Consider the following 15,297-nt stretch of genomic DNA (forward strand, 5'->3'; position numbering starts at 1 on the left):
TTTGAACAAATCTTTAAATAGATAATTTTTTTACAGCACAAAACATATCCATAAACTCATTTTAAAAAATCTGTAAGGATCACACTTGAAGAAATGCAGACTAAAGTTGGTCTTGGGGTCAGAAATTTTCCAAAACTAACATCAGACACCACCTACATAACCACAAATGGTTTCTAAGAAAAAAGCTTTTGCTATCATCAAATAACAAACTCATATGCCTGCTGTTTGCCAAGCATTACTGGAACTTTTAGTAGAACTGGTTTCTGCAGTGAAATGAGACCGAAACAAGGGATGGATATGGCACTGACAGAAGATCTGACTGATAAAAGGCAGCTCATCTCTCCTGGCAACTGTACTGATGGATGTGGGGCATATTTTTTATTCAAAGGCTGCTAGACAGCTTGTTAGGAGACACAATATCATAAACTACTAGCTCATGTTAAATCAACGGCTGACTGACTCAGAAAGCCTAAACTGGTTGTGGTTGAATCTTCTAGCAGAACAATGATCCGAAGCAATCATCACTCCCATCACAAAAACTCTAAATAAACACAAAATGGTTCAGTGACTAGAGAATCAAGTTTTCGCCAAGCTCATCCCAGTCTGTTGACTCAAATACCACAGAAAACAAAGGGTGGCCATATTAGAGTGTGATTGTTTGCTTGGGTTACACAGGAATAAAAAGAAATGTTGTAACTCCCCCCACTGGCTGAGCACTGGCTGAAGTGTGCTGTAGGTACTGAATACACACATGCACTGCATGAACATTAAACTGGGGGCTAAAATAGCACCTGACAAAGCAGGACAGATGCAACACCTGAAACAAACATGAAAGCACTCACCAATATCTCATATTGCAACAAAACAAATTTTTCAAAAATATCAATTTTGTGTTGCATGAAAACCTGAAGTTTGTTTACAATAATTTTGTTTTCATTAACACAGAAGTACCCCTTAACTTAATTTGACAAAGACTTTCCAGAGCTAAATTATAATGTATAACTACACAAAATGGTCATGAAGAGTTTGTTTTCTCGATTTGGTTTTATTGCATGAGTCATTTACTGACCATCTTTAAAACTAGCTGTCCTCAATCTGTGCTTAGCATCAGAAATTTGCTCACAGCTCTGTTCTGATTGCAGACAGCAGTGGAAAAACAATGCTAAAAGCTTATAATAAAAGGCAACCTACAGAATAGTAATGCACTGGCAGGATAGGAAAATAATATGTGTGCTACCATTCAAAAGTTTGGGGTCTATAATATTTATGTTTTTAAGGCTGCATTAATTATATAAAAAATACAGTAAAACAGTAATATTGTGAAATATTATTACTGTTTAAAATAAAAGTTTTCTGTTTGAATGTATTTTAAATTGTAATTTATTTCTGTGATCAAAGCTGAATTTTAAGCATCATTACTCCAGTCTTCAGTGTCACATGATCTTCAGAAATCATTCCTGCTCAAGACACATTTCTGATTATTATCAGTGTTGAAAACAGCTGTGCTGCTTCATATTTTCTATGAATAGAAAGTTCAGAAGAACACTTTTAAATCAAATGAATGCATCCTTGCTGAATAAAAGTATGAATTTCTTAAAAACAAACAAACAAACATACTGACCCAAACTTTTGAACAGTAGTGCATATGAAATATGTGTGTATCAGCATGACATGGAATAACGAGACTCACTTGGCAAGCTTCATTTCAATCTGCTGGCGGATCTCCTGGCGTTCCTGATCACTGCGCACAGGGAAGATGTTCCTGTCCTCCAGCTCCTGTTTACTGGGTCTGTTACGCAGCTTCACTGTCAGAAGCTCTTTTCTGATTCGTCGTGGAAGTGTACCTGCACAGACCCAAATACACATACACATGATCATTTATGAGGTGAAACTGACCAACAAGGGTTAACTATAGGCACGTTCATGACCCAGAGGCAACAGGTTTCATAACGTTCATTCTATACGATTCAATGTATTTCAGTCTGACTGCCAATCTTCATTAGATCTTAGTAGCATTTCCTCTATGATCAATAATTTTGCTCCAAATCATTTTTTTTTTAAGTTTCAGTAATGAGGTGGAGATCATATATAAGATGTGTGAAGTAAACAAAGAGAAATCGGATATCACTTGCGAACAGAATATTTTTGTGTGCATTTTTGTGATTGTGATCAAATATCTCCAAAAGTCTCAAAGTTGCTTTGGTGACTTGTGTGTGCGCCGCCCGGTTTCATTCAGTCTCTCTCTCTGGCCCACATGTAATGACAGCAGACTGCATTAGAAGTAGGACACCAGATGTTGCTGACAAATCAAGTCTAGAAGTAGAAAAGCCTCTTCATTTCTGGCACGAGGAGTTTTCTGAATACAGTAAAATGTCCAGAAAACATGAGTGATGTTTTTTTGTTTAAATGTCACTGCCACTGAACCTGGGTGGTTGCCAGGATGTTACTACAGTGTGAAAATATAATTTTATTAATTAAAATGAAATTAAAATGAATTACAATGACAAATTCCCATAACAAAAGCAGTAAAATTTATATTTTAAAATATAAAATATTGACTAAAATAAAATATATTAATAAATACAAATAATGCTAAAATAACACTGACCCCAAATCTCAGTTTAAAACTCTAAGTGTATTTTTAGAATTTACAATTTTATTTCATTAAACAGATACTTTGCAAATATTGTTAACTAGCTAATCTAAAATGATTCTGATGCAGAGTCAGCACAAAGAAACAGACCGGAGATGACGGACTCGTTCCAGCTGTCCTGGTCGCTGTAGTATTCATCCAGACGCATGTTCTCCTTGTTCTCTTCGGCCTCTTTTTTGTTCTCCACCTCTGCGCTCGGCTCATTCTCAGTGCTGGCGGTGCGGGACAGCCGTCCATCCGAGCGCCGTCTGGGTGAACCACGGATCTCCTTACCATGGAAACTATGCAAAGCATGAAAAAAATAATGAAAACTGGATGATAATGCATCTGAACTCCCTGACTGTGTTTGATTTCCTATCCTCTCGCCTGAGGGTTAAATACAGTTAAATGTACCATGTTTATACTTGAAAAGTCACACTATAGGAATAGTTCACCAATAAATGTGACGTGTGAGAACCCAACCAGTTAGAAATCAGTCATGTCAAACATGGTGTGATGTGTTGTATAATGGCAGAGTGCCATCATTAAATAACCACATGCATAAATTACAGTGAGAAAAAAAACATCGAACGGAAGGTTTTCAGTGTATAATGACACATACATTACTGTTAAAAAGTTTGGGGTCAGAAAGTTTTGTTTTCATTGTTGAAGAACATTAATACTTTTATTCAGCAAAGATGCATTAAATCAGGTTTAAATAAATTGTTGTTCTTTTGAACTTTCTTTTAATCCATGAATCCTGAAAAATAAAATGTGACATGATTTTCACAAAAACACTGATAATAATCAGAAATGTGTCTTGAGCAGTAAATCATCATATTAGAATGATTTCTGAAGATCATGTGACACTGAAGACTGGAGTAATCATGCAGAAAATTCAGCTTTTATCACAGGAATTACTTACATTTTAACAGATATTCATATAGAAAACAGCTGTTTTAAATTCTAATAATATTTCTGTACTTTTGGATCAATTAAAGGATTTTACCAACCCTATTCTTTGAACGGTAGTGAACTATCGTGTGACTACATAGCACACAATTCAAACAAACTACTTTTATATGCTGCGTTTAGTAATTGATGACAGAATTTGGATGAATTATTCCTGAACGACTGTCCCGCTTGAGCGTCTCACCTGTCCTGCCGGTGTTTGGTGGCCAGCGCACGGTGCAGTTCCTCGATGATGCAGCTAGGGGGCAGCTGATGGTGCATGACACCTAAGTAAGGGGAGCCGGTGGGGGTGGAAAACCTGCCCCTCAGGGTGTCTTTGGGCAGGGTGAAGTTCCTGGGCAGCGTGGCTGGAGCGGGACGGCTCTGATTAGAGTGGGTACCTAATGGACAAGAACGAATAAAGATCGTACTTCTGTGATTAATTTAGTTTCATTATTTAAAACAAGCACTCCTCTGGGCATAGAAAACTATTATATAGCCTATGCTTTTGATATGCATTATATATTATTTATGCATTGGCTGTACTCTCAATGATACTGACTGTCCAGACTGCCCAGTCGAGTAAGCAGCTTCACAGCAAGTTTGGCTGGAGGAGTGTGGACTTCTCTGAGTGGTGGCTCCTCTTTCTTCTCCTCATGGCACTCAGGGGCCTCAGCGGGCCCCACACTGGCCCCTCTCCTCGAGGCATCGACACAAGGCTTCTCCTCATCTTCACTTTGCTCAAGTTCCCCTTCTGTTTCTGTCATCTCTGCTGCGTCTCGCTCTGAAAAGAGATCGGCCAGAAAAGAGTGTAATCTCTGCCGCCACCTAGTGCTAATTCAGCGCTGCTCATTCTCTCGAGACCACATTTGTCCACTTTCATAATCTGAATGAGTCATCACTTGTTACAAAATCATATGAAATGTGCATAACTTGCATACATATTAATTCTAACATACATGATATTAATACACTGTGAAAAAATATTTTTTTCAAAGATGTAAAAGTAAAAAAAAAAAGATTATTTATGTGTATCTTGAAAATATTGTTACAGTCTTTGTTTCATGTGTTATTGCCATTTATTTGTAATTGTTTGTGAGATTTCTCTGTAAAAACTGTTTATACACTCTTTTTTTTATTTAGTGTCGTCAACATGAAACATCATGTGCATCCCATTTTACTTCCCTAATGAGTTATATTCATGAAACAGAATATTCAACAAGAAGGAAATGTTTTTATCCATGAGTTTGCAGTGGATTGTGGGGGATCTACTCCTGTCCACTGGCATTTTATTTGCACTGAAAAATCAGTGTAGGCTATGATTTACTTTGAAACAATTTTCACTCTGAATTTGCTAATAAATAAACGTGAAATTTACAAATAAAAACAAAGAAACACACTTAACTAAAATTTAAAACTTGGAAAAATAATTACTAAAACAATGTTCACTCCAACAAACAACTTGGAAAAATAATTCTGAAGGTCACGTTCACCCACCAGAGCATCAAATCACAACAACATTATTATTGAAACATTGCAACAGTAACATTACAATGACTTTAACTATTAACTATTTTTCAGGTACATTTTGAACCATGAGTACAAGGACAATTTTTTTTCCCATTGGACTAATGGAAAACCTAATTTCAGGAATGTGTGTTCATAAAGTTAATACTGTAGTGTCAGCTTTCATTTCATGGTGACTCTCTAGTCATCTGTTTTGCAGAAGGCCATGTGTTCAGGGGTCCTGACCTGAGGACAGATTGTCTTCATCAGACCCGAGATCGTCCGTGTTGCTGGCCAGCGGCGCCATGGGCTCGTCCTCTCGCTCCTCTCCGTCAGACTCATCCAGCAGGAGGGTTCCTGGCTCGTCTGTATTCCCGCCACACACAAGGCCAGACTCTGCAAGCATGGGAAAAACGCAGCAATCTCAACGGCTGTCATCACATTCTCATAATAGCCTCGTCACTCTCCTGGTGGCCAAACAGGACAAGGTGATCGTGCTACCGTTACGCGTGCATGCTGCTGGTGAACAGCCGCTGATAGCGGGGAGCGTTTGGCACTGCTGAAAAGAGTGATGTGGCAGTTTCTCACCCATGCCAGCTTCTGCATGGAGGCCCTTCCTGACAAGATCGTCACGATTCTGCCTGGTGGGCACTTTCCTCTCCAGCCCTGCAGATGCCATCAGACAGAGTTAAATACAGATCTCGCTGAACACAAATACTAACACTACAGTGAGAGGCTGGCTGTGGGAAAGATACTAATCATCATTTATGGAAGTTAGGGCTGTCAAAATGTATTTGTTAGCACATGTGATGAATTCAAAATGTTTAACAATTATAATTTATTTTGAACAATATTATTTACAACTAAAGACCGATGTCACAGACATTTTTATAATAAATATACATTTGTCTAGTTATGTAAAGCTCTCTTGTGGAAACTGCTATTTGTGCGTAAATAATAATAATAATAATAATAATAATTTCAAATCCCTGTAATCATAAATTACAAGAAAGGTCAAGTCAATTCATTGGTAATAAAACATGTTATTGAAACTTTTGTAATTGTGTAAATGTATTATTTTTGATCATATTTTATTTAATTACATTACATTATTATTATTATTATTATTATTAAATAAAACAATTTATATAAATCTATTTTTAAAATAATATGTTTTAAATACATTAAAAATAAAATGTAAATTATTTTAATAATCAACTAATATTTATATAAACATCTAAATTAAAGTTAAATAAAAGTTTCTGTACATTTGACAATTAGAAAGGTTATGAACCATTGCTCTCGTGTCTTGTAGCTTTTATTAAATGGTAAAATGATAACACAATTTCATTTACCGTCAGTATTTAATTTTTCAGTATTCATTTTAATAAAGACATGATCAGTGTTCAGTACACGTTTATGTCTATTAACACCATTTGTGGTATAATGTCAATAAATAAAGCAAATATTCTGACTGAACAAGCAGCTTTTCACTGTTTCTTGTCTGTTTGTTTCTGACAGTCTATCAGTTCATGCAGTAAATCTGAGGATTTTTCAGACAGTATTTCTGCGGGTTACATTACGCCAGTAGATATCTTCATGACCAAATCACCAAATCATTTATTCAACCAATTTGGATTCATTCAGAGAGAGAAAGAAAGAACACTGCCATTCTGCTTAGAAGTGTACTGCACTGTGGAAAAGGAACTGGCACAACTGTGTCTAACATGCCACTCAATATTGACTTCTTGTTTATTGAACTGTAGCTACCAGGCCACAGATTTGCCTGTTGATATTTAAATTGATCACACTGTTGCTTGAGGGATATTTTTTTTATAAATGTTTCACTAACCTATCAGGAACTACTCATTTTATTACTGAAATTATAGTAATATAATGTAATAGCATGAAAGCTAAGATGCAATGTCATTCATTTTAATGGGGAAATAATTACCCATGTGATCTTTATAAAGTATTATATCACATTAACTCACCTGTAGAGCCCTGCCTCAGCTTTTCATTTTTCTTTTTCCTCCACTTCCAGGGCTTGAAGATGCGTCCCAGGCTGGCCAGTTTACTGTTGCGGCGGATGGGGGGAGTTCGGACCCCTGACACAAGACAACCAGAGTGAAGTGCTCTGTGCTGATCCATTACATCTACAACAGAAAACAGACAAGCAAAAACATTCTCAAAGAAGGCTACTACTAAACCGAAAGCCTAACTTCAGTGCATGCGCAGAACCTGTGAAAGCCACTGCGGTGATGACATATCCTGACATACATGTCAGAAGAACTCATTTTTAATAATATTTAGTAAATACTTCCACTAACCATTTCAAAAGATGAAAACAAACGTAAGATGTTCACTGCACGTAAACAATGTAAAAACTGATAGAAAACTGTCTGATTCAAGCATTTATACGCTTGATTTTTTATTCTGTTGATTGGATTGTTTCAGGTCTACACCACCTTTTACAATCCATTCAAAACTGAAGTATGGTAACACTTTAGAATAGGGAACAGAAGAGTTTTCCTTGAACAAACTCCTAATTTGCTGCTTATTAATAGTTAGTAAGGCAAGTTTAGGTATGGGATGGATTAAGGGATCTAAAATACAGTCGTGTAGAATAAGGTACTTATAACCACTTTAGTTCCAGAACTAAAGGCACTATACTAAAGTACTGGGATGATTTTGCGCGAACTATTTCCCAGTACCATTTAAAGGGTTGCATTCGTGATGTGACGTAAGCTGGTCGACAGCGACGTCATTTGTGCGCAGCGTTCAACAACGAAAACAAAGAAGAACAACGTTAATGTTCCGTTACTAAAATCGCACTCAGTTATGGCAGTGCGAAAATGCCAAAAACTGGGTAGTTCCACAATTAGTTCTGGTACTATGAAAAGGTTCCCGCGGTGCGAAAGGCCCTAATATGTGCTTTATAAATACTAATAAACAGCCAATATACTAGTAATATGCATGCAAAAAAGCAGCTAATTAACAACCAGAATTGGTCCTTGAAATAAAGTGTTACCGAATTCATTCATTGAGGTGTTTACATGAAGACTTTTCCATTCTATTGATCTATTTGGGTGCATGTGAACATAGCTACTGACAGCATTTTGGATCCCATTTACACCAGTATTTAGTGTTGTCCACTTGACATCAGACCACCTGAGACGGATGTTAATAACAGCTGCAAAAGGGGCCTGTAAGAGCCAATGATATTCCGTGGGGAGTGAATGGTGTCTGCAGTACAGCAACAAGGCCTGTGTCGAATCTCATTTGCTGTGCTAACACCATTTATTCACCAAGGTGGAACAGCATATGGGTCATATCCCCTGAGGCAAAACATTAGTTTTAATTCAAAAGCTAAAGAAACACATGAAAAACTGACCTGTTATTTACTCATGTCATTTGAAACCTGAATAATGTTCTTCCTTCCAAAGAACACAAAAAAAGAGAAATTATGAAGATGTTTATGCTGCTCATTTCCACTGAATTAAAAAACCCAACTAAAACAAGATGAAAAACACCAAAAAAGTTGTGTATTATGTTCCAAGTCTTCTGAAAACATACAATAGCACTGTTTAAGGAAAAAACTGACAACACTTTCGTTTTTTTCTTTACTCTCGTCTGTGTTTGCACATTTTCAAACATGCTGTGTGAAAACAGATGGAACCAGGCTTGACACTAATTATTCCAAATGAGATTGGTGTCTTACTAGTCACATGACTGATCATGATATGGCAAGTTCGGTGAATAATGATATACAGAAAGTTAGTTTACAGGTTGCATGAATTAATTTTATGTTTTTTTTGTCCTTTTCGAGCTTGGTAGCTCTTAGTCACTTTAAGCTCAATGACATGCAGAAGAGCTCGTGTTGGCACATGCCACTGTGTTTTTCAAATGAACAGCAACCAGTTTCTTTAAATTTCTGGTGAATCTTGCTCTATGACAAAAAGCAGTGGACACAGAGCTGTGCATTATGTCTGTCTCACATGGTCTGCACAGCCACCAACACACAAACAACTGACTGTTTTAAAAGACAGTCCTGGATTACCCACAGAAATCAAGTCACTCCTGCGGCTCAAAATGCCCAATGGTTCACTGACAGCTGATGAACTTGAGATCCACACCAACGTCCATACATCAATCTAGCAGACAGGCTGCCACTGGATCAATCTGTCTCAAACCCCATCAAACACATGACTTGACTGCGTCCACAAGACCCTTTGAGTTACCGGGTCCACCGTAATGAGGCAGCGACAGGCCTCTGCAGCGCTGCTGGAGACTCAAACCCTGCGACAGAGCAGGAATAGAAGCATCTCTCCTACACAGTCTGGCTGAGATGGAGAGTTGACACCTCAGGAAGAGTGCAGATGAACCGTGGGCAGCACTGAGAGCTTCTATCTCTGTCTGTTTCTTCCGTTTGTCACACCTAAAACCGCACAAGAATGAAACAGCAACATTAACTAACACCTGTTAATATCAGAAGGAATAGTGACGGATGTAAACTAATTTATAATACATTTATATTATAACCAATCCTCTACAGTCCTTTCTTTAGATAAATAAGCGCAGGTTTAATGATAGGAGAGGTAAGGAGGGGGTTTGCAGGGGGTTTAGGAGTGCAGTGTGAAGTGCAGATTCGAGTGGGAGGGGAGTGTGAGACTGGGCTTTTCAAACCAGCAGTAAAACACATTCAGATCGTCAGCCAGTTGTTGATTCTCCACAAACTGCGGGGGGTGTTGCACACGGTGATGTTCCTCAGACCAGTCCATACTGATGCCAGGACCTGTTTTTTCAGCTTTTCAGAATAGTATTTAGCCGCTCTGATTTCCTTTGTTAGTTCTGGCCTGGTCATACAAGATTTTATCCCCACTTCTGTAAGCATCCTCTTTGGCATAATAAAGTTATTTTTGAGCTTATTATTGAGTTTCCCAATAAACCACAGTCTGTCATTATTGAATGATATGAATGTCCTGGTAGGAATGCACATATCCTCACAGAAACTGATATATGAAGTTACAGGAAGTCGTGGCCTAGTGTTTAGAGAGTTTGACTCCTAACCCTAAGGTTGTGGGTTTGAGTCTCGGGCCGGCAATACCACGACTTAGGTGCCCTTGAGCAAGGCGCTGAACCCCCAACAGCTCCCTGGGCGCCGCAGCATAAATGGCTGCCCACTGCTCCGGGCGTGTGTTCATGGTGTGTGTGTATGCACTTTGGATGGGTTAAATGCAGGGCACGAACTCTGAGTATGGGTCACTTTCACTTTCAGTATCTGTGAGCTTCTCCATATTAGTGGCTGCAGCTTCAAAAACACAACAATAAAAAAAGCATTGCTAACTATGATCACAAGGTATTTGTACCAAAGTTCCTTTAATGAGGCAGGTCATTTCACTCGGCGGACATCACTGAAATGTCTCTCAACTAGGCATGGGCCGGTATGAGATTTTGACGGTATGATAACCTTAAGCAAAAATATCACGGTTTCACTGTATCACGGTATTGTTGTTACAGCTCTGAAATGTGTTATTTTTAAATGACTGGGTAAAAGAACATCTTTTTCCCCACTGGACACAATATATTTTGTTTTTGAGCAACATACAGAATATTAGAAACAGTAGAATTTGTTTTTCTTTGATTTGTTTCCTAAAAAGAAAAAAAGAAAGACTGACATCTTTATTTAACCTAAATCTGTAATTACAGTTATTTAATTTTAATTATGTATTTCATACACATATCATTTATATAATTTCATATCATTTAGTTATAATAATAATAATATAATAATAATCATACACATAATTTGATTTAATAATAACCCAATTTGAAGCAAAAATAGAATGTTCTGACAAGCTTTGTGAAATTATACCACGTAAACTTTTCAGAAGACAGTCAGCTCCCCTCAAAAACACATTCATATAAACCCCCAAATCAATATTGAGGATTTTCCTCCAATAGTTTGTGCATCATAAACAGTGAGTGATCTGCCTGCTACAGTATTTTTCACTGTGTGTCTGTCTTCAGCGTCTCTGGCCTGTGTTAACGGGCGTTAACAGACTTCATATTTTCACATAAATGTCATTTTGTAAAATGACCTCACAGTTTGTGCAAGTCCAGAACAGAGAGTTGCAATAAGGCAAAAAACAGCTGGTTGCCGATTGCGTAAAGGCCAAAGTATATTTCGGCCGTCCGTGCACTGTCTGCATTACGTTATTTTCATCATCAAGAGGCCTCACAGACAGCCGCGCACCCCGTGGAACTGCGCATGTGTCGAGCTCCTCCGTCCGCGCTCATCTGCGGTTGAGTATACTTTTATTGAGTATACACTGCACTCAGTCTGAGGGATTCCTACTCTTTCAGTCTTAGAGGAGAAATGGAAACCAGCACATACCGCAGGAATGGTATAATAGAAAATATAAGTCGTTTTGAAACTGTGAAATTTTCAAATCGCGGTATACCTTGAAAACGGTAATCAGCCCATGCCTAGTCTCAACGCTCTATTTTATCTCTCTGAATGGGAAACATCAAATTCTCCAAAACTGTTCACCAAGCTCATGATTAAATTTCATATTTAAAATCATCAATGAAATCTGACAGCTGTCTCAAAAATTTTGTTTTTTTATGCTCAACTAGCAATAAAAAGCTAATTTTTCATGCTAGACCAACCAATGTGCTCCAAAGTAATATCAGTGCACCCTCTGTATATATCTAAAGTCTTTTTTTTACCTACTAAGTTGCGTGGTTGGAACTACAGCTCTCGAGCTGTGGTTTGAAGCACAGTTTCTTGGTAGCATGGCATATGGTCTTTAATAGATCGTGCTCTTAACCACAAGCTAACATAAATTTCATAATACATGAATTTAAAAATAAATTTCACCATTAGTAATAGAAATGCTTGCCTTAGCAGGCACCATTAAATATGTAATCAGTAATATAAAAAAACAATACAATAATTTGATGCTTCATTTAGTGAAAGCTTACAGTGAATCTACACACACTGCTCTATGGTCAATCAATGCAATCAAAACAGGACACGATTGCTGTAGTTTGAAGGCTGATATCAAAAAAATCGTTGATGAAAATAAAATTGTATTTATTGCATTTATTATGCTATAAGTGTGGTGTGGTTCTTTCTTTTGTGGCTAAATATTATAACAGTATGTGGTAAAGCATGGCAGCAAGTGGGTGATGGGATGGAGTGCCACTGTAATATTAGTGGTGGAAAGGACCACACTCTCCCCTTCCAGCTAAGCTAAAAAAAATACAAATAATTATGTTGACTACAGCTTCCACTGCCATTAAATCAGCCATAACAAAATCATTTATGATTGTCGACATTTATTCATGCTGAGATCAACAGTATCACACTCAACAAACTGCGCATTAATGTAATGCATTTATATAACAGCTCAGCAGTACTGTTATCACATGTAAAGTTTCGATAGAGAGAAGAGGATGGAATGCAGCTTAGATTTCTCCAAGATGCTGGTGTGGTGCAGTCAGACAGAGCCCAGACGATGTAAAGCAGGTCAGCTGTTCATGTCTTATTAAACCAGCAGTGTAGAATCCAGGTCAAGTCTTTTAGCTACTGCAGCTAAAACACAACCCAGGGTCAGACCGTCGTTGCCATGACGACTCCTCTGGATGCTGCAGCGCAGCCCCTCTGAGGCGCAGCATCACTAACGGGGGTTGCTGGGTGGATGGGGAGGCTGCTGCCACACAGAGCGACTAGAAACCCTCGAGAGCCAATCAGAGTCGAGCGCCACGGAACACACACCAGGCATCCCTCTATTTATAATTTCTAGATGTTGTTTTGAAGAATATCATGGGAAGCTCAGAAGTGACTGGAGAGATGTAGTGTATGTCATTCATATCAAAATATAAAGACAGTATGCATGGAGAAATCGATGAGTAAACCCCACGTGATGAACCCCAACACGGCTTTCCCTGAATTATGAAGGTGATCTGGTGTTCTCTGCTCTCTGTACGCTGCTTGAGTGTTTCATCTGCACAAGACCTCTTCTGTTATTAGACTGTGAGAAAATAAATCAATAGGAAGTTCTTCGACAGGAGCCATTACAAAAAGACTCTTCCCTTCACCATGAAACCAGGGTGTGAAATGGGTTTTTCATCACCAAGGTACTGATATCTTGGAAGCAACAAAAGGGACTTTATAGTTAAACTCAAATAGACTGCAAGTTAATTCGAACGCGTCAGATTTGGCATTAATTATGCTTGTGGCGCAAATAACGTAGGTCTAAATGTAAATAACATATCTGACATGCTACTTCACACTACATCCAAGCTCAGTCAGTAACTGTGAGAAAAAAAAAATCAATCAACAAATAAATACAAATTCTTTTTCTCACGCATAACAAATAAACCGTGACGAAATCAATAGAATAGTATTGATACTACTGATGCATAATAAACACACTTACGCGTCTTTTCAGTAACTTCCCGCGACGCTCAAGAGTTCAGCACGCGCTGCCGTTTCACTGGACGCCTCACGGTGGAGTCTTCAGGCGTGCTGTGTCTGTGTGTGTCACGATCGAAATGTGTGAGAACAAGGACAGCTGGACGTTTGAATCTTCCCTGCTCCCATGAACACAACAAAACATTCCTTATCACTGATGGGAAGCGAGTGATTCCCGCAGCGCTCCGTCAGCAGAATCACTCGCGTGCGCGCAGCATCATCCGCGCCCAGCAATGCGCGAGCGAAAGACCATTTCATTTTCAATGTCATTCGTGAAGCAATATTTTTTCAAGCCTTTTATTCTGCTTTCAATATAGATTTGTGACTAGACTGATGACCTATTAACAATAAAAGAGTGCAAAAAAAGAACCATACTCTCTTGCAAGAATGTGACCTACATGCTGAAAATCTTTCATACACGAGAGAGGATGCTAATGTGATTGTGCACACAGATGATGACGGTTCAAACTTGCATGGCATTAGTTTTACAGCTATACTCAGTATACCATATTTGTAAAAGCATCTTTAATTTTTAAAGTCTTTTTTTTGGCACATTCCTTAAAGTTTTGGCTACAAAAAAAGCTATTAAAAATTTCTAACCTTACTGCTCATGAAAAATAAAAAAATAAATAAATAAATATATATATATATATATATATATAGATATATATATATATATATGTATATTATATTATATATATATATATATATATATACACACACACACACACACACACACACACACACAGGTGTTTGTCATATAATTAGAATATCATCAAAAAGTTGATTTATTTCACTAATTCCATTCAAAAAGTGAAACTTGTATATTATATTCATTCATTACACACAGACTGACATATTTCAAATGTGTAGGCTACACAATCATGGGGAACGCTGCTGACTTGACAGTTGTCCAAAAGATGACTACTGACGTGATAGAAAAGATGTGATAGAAAAAAGTGTACAAGCAATAGGGATAACTGCACCCTGGAGAGCATTGTGAAACAAAACCCATTCAAAAATGTGGGGGAGATTCACAAAGAGTGGACTGCAGCTGGAGTCAGTGCTTCAAGAACCACTACGCACAGACGTATGCAAGACATGGGTTTCAGCTGTCGCATTCCTTGTGTCAAGCCACTCTTGAACAACAGACAGCATCAGAAGTGTCTCGCTTCAAAAAGGACTGGACTGCTGCTGAGTGGTCTAAAGTTATGTTCTCTGATGAAAGTAAATTTTGCATTTCCTTTGGAAATCAGGGTCACAGAGTCTGGAGGAAGAGAGGAGAGGCACACAATCCACGTTGCTTGAGGTCCAGTGTAAAGTTTCCACAGTCAGTGATGGTTTGCGGTGCCATGTCATCAGCTGGTGTTGGTCCACTGTGTTTTCTGAGGTCCAAGGTCAACACAGTCGAATAACAGGAAGTTTTAGAGCACTTCATGCTTCCTGCTGCTGACCAACTTTATGGAGATGCAGATTTCATTTTCCAACAGGACTTGGCCCCAGCACACAGTGCCAAAGCTACCAGTACCTGATTTAAGGACCATGGTATCCCTGTTCTTAATTGGCCAGCAAACTCGGCTGACCTTAACCCAATATAAAATCTATGGTGTATTGTGAAGAGGAAGATGCGATATGCCAGACCCAACAATGCAGAAGAGCTGAAGGCCACTATCAGAGCAACCTGGGCTCTCATAACACCTGAGCAGTGCCACAGACTGATCGACTC

At 38.3% G+C, this 15,297-nt stretch overlaps 1 protein-coding gene across 2 annotated transcripts in view; it reads right to left on the reverse strand.

Moving 5' to 3' along the window:
• Positions 1-15,297, reverse strand: part of LOC109101242 (phosphatase and actin regulator 3-like) — a 65,761-nt gene that overhangs the window by 31,807 nt on the left and 18,657 nt on the right. The window contains exons 1-8 of one of the 2 annotated variants that reach the window (XM_042765873.1): positions 13,537-13,802; positions 7,084-7,245; positions 5,678-5,755; positions 5,336-5,485; positions 4,146-4,367; positions 3,789-3,984; positions 2,744-2,934; positions 1,691-1,844 (exon numbers count right to left, since the gene is read on the reverse strand). In XM_042765873.1, coding sequence (XP_042621807.1) covers positions 1,691-1,844; positions 2,744-2,934; positions 3,789-3,984; positions 4,146-4,367; positions 5,336-5,485; positions 5,678-5,755; positions 7,084-7,240 — 1,148 coding nt within the window. In that variant the 5' untranslated portion in view covers positions 7,241-7,245; positions 13,537-13,802. Of the gene's footprint in view, positions 1-1,690; positions 1,845-2,743; positions 2,935-3,788; positions 3,985-4,145; positions 4,368-5,335; positions 5,486-5,677; positions 5,756-7,083; positions 7,246-13,536; positions 13,803-15,297 lie in introns of those variants that run through there. The other variant, XM_042765872.1, reaches the window with a different exon arrangement.

Source organism: Cyprinus carpio, chromosome A11 (genome assembly GCF_018340385.1).
Source record: "Cyprinus carpio isolate SPL01 chromosome A11, ASM1834038v1, whole genome shotgun sequence".
Classification (NCBI taxonomy): domain Eukaryota; kingdom Metazoa; phylum Chordata; class Actinopteri; order Cypriniformes; family Cyprinidae; genus Cyprinus; species Cyprinus carpio.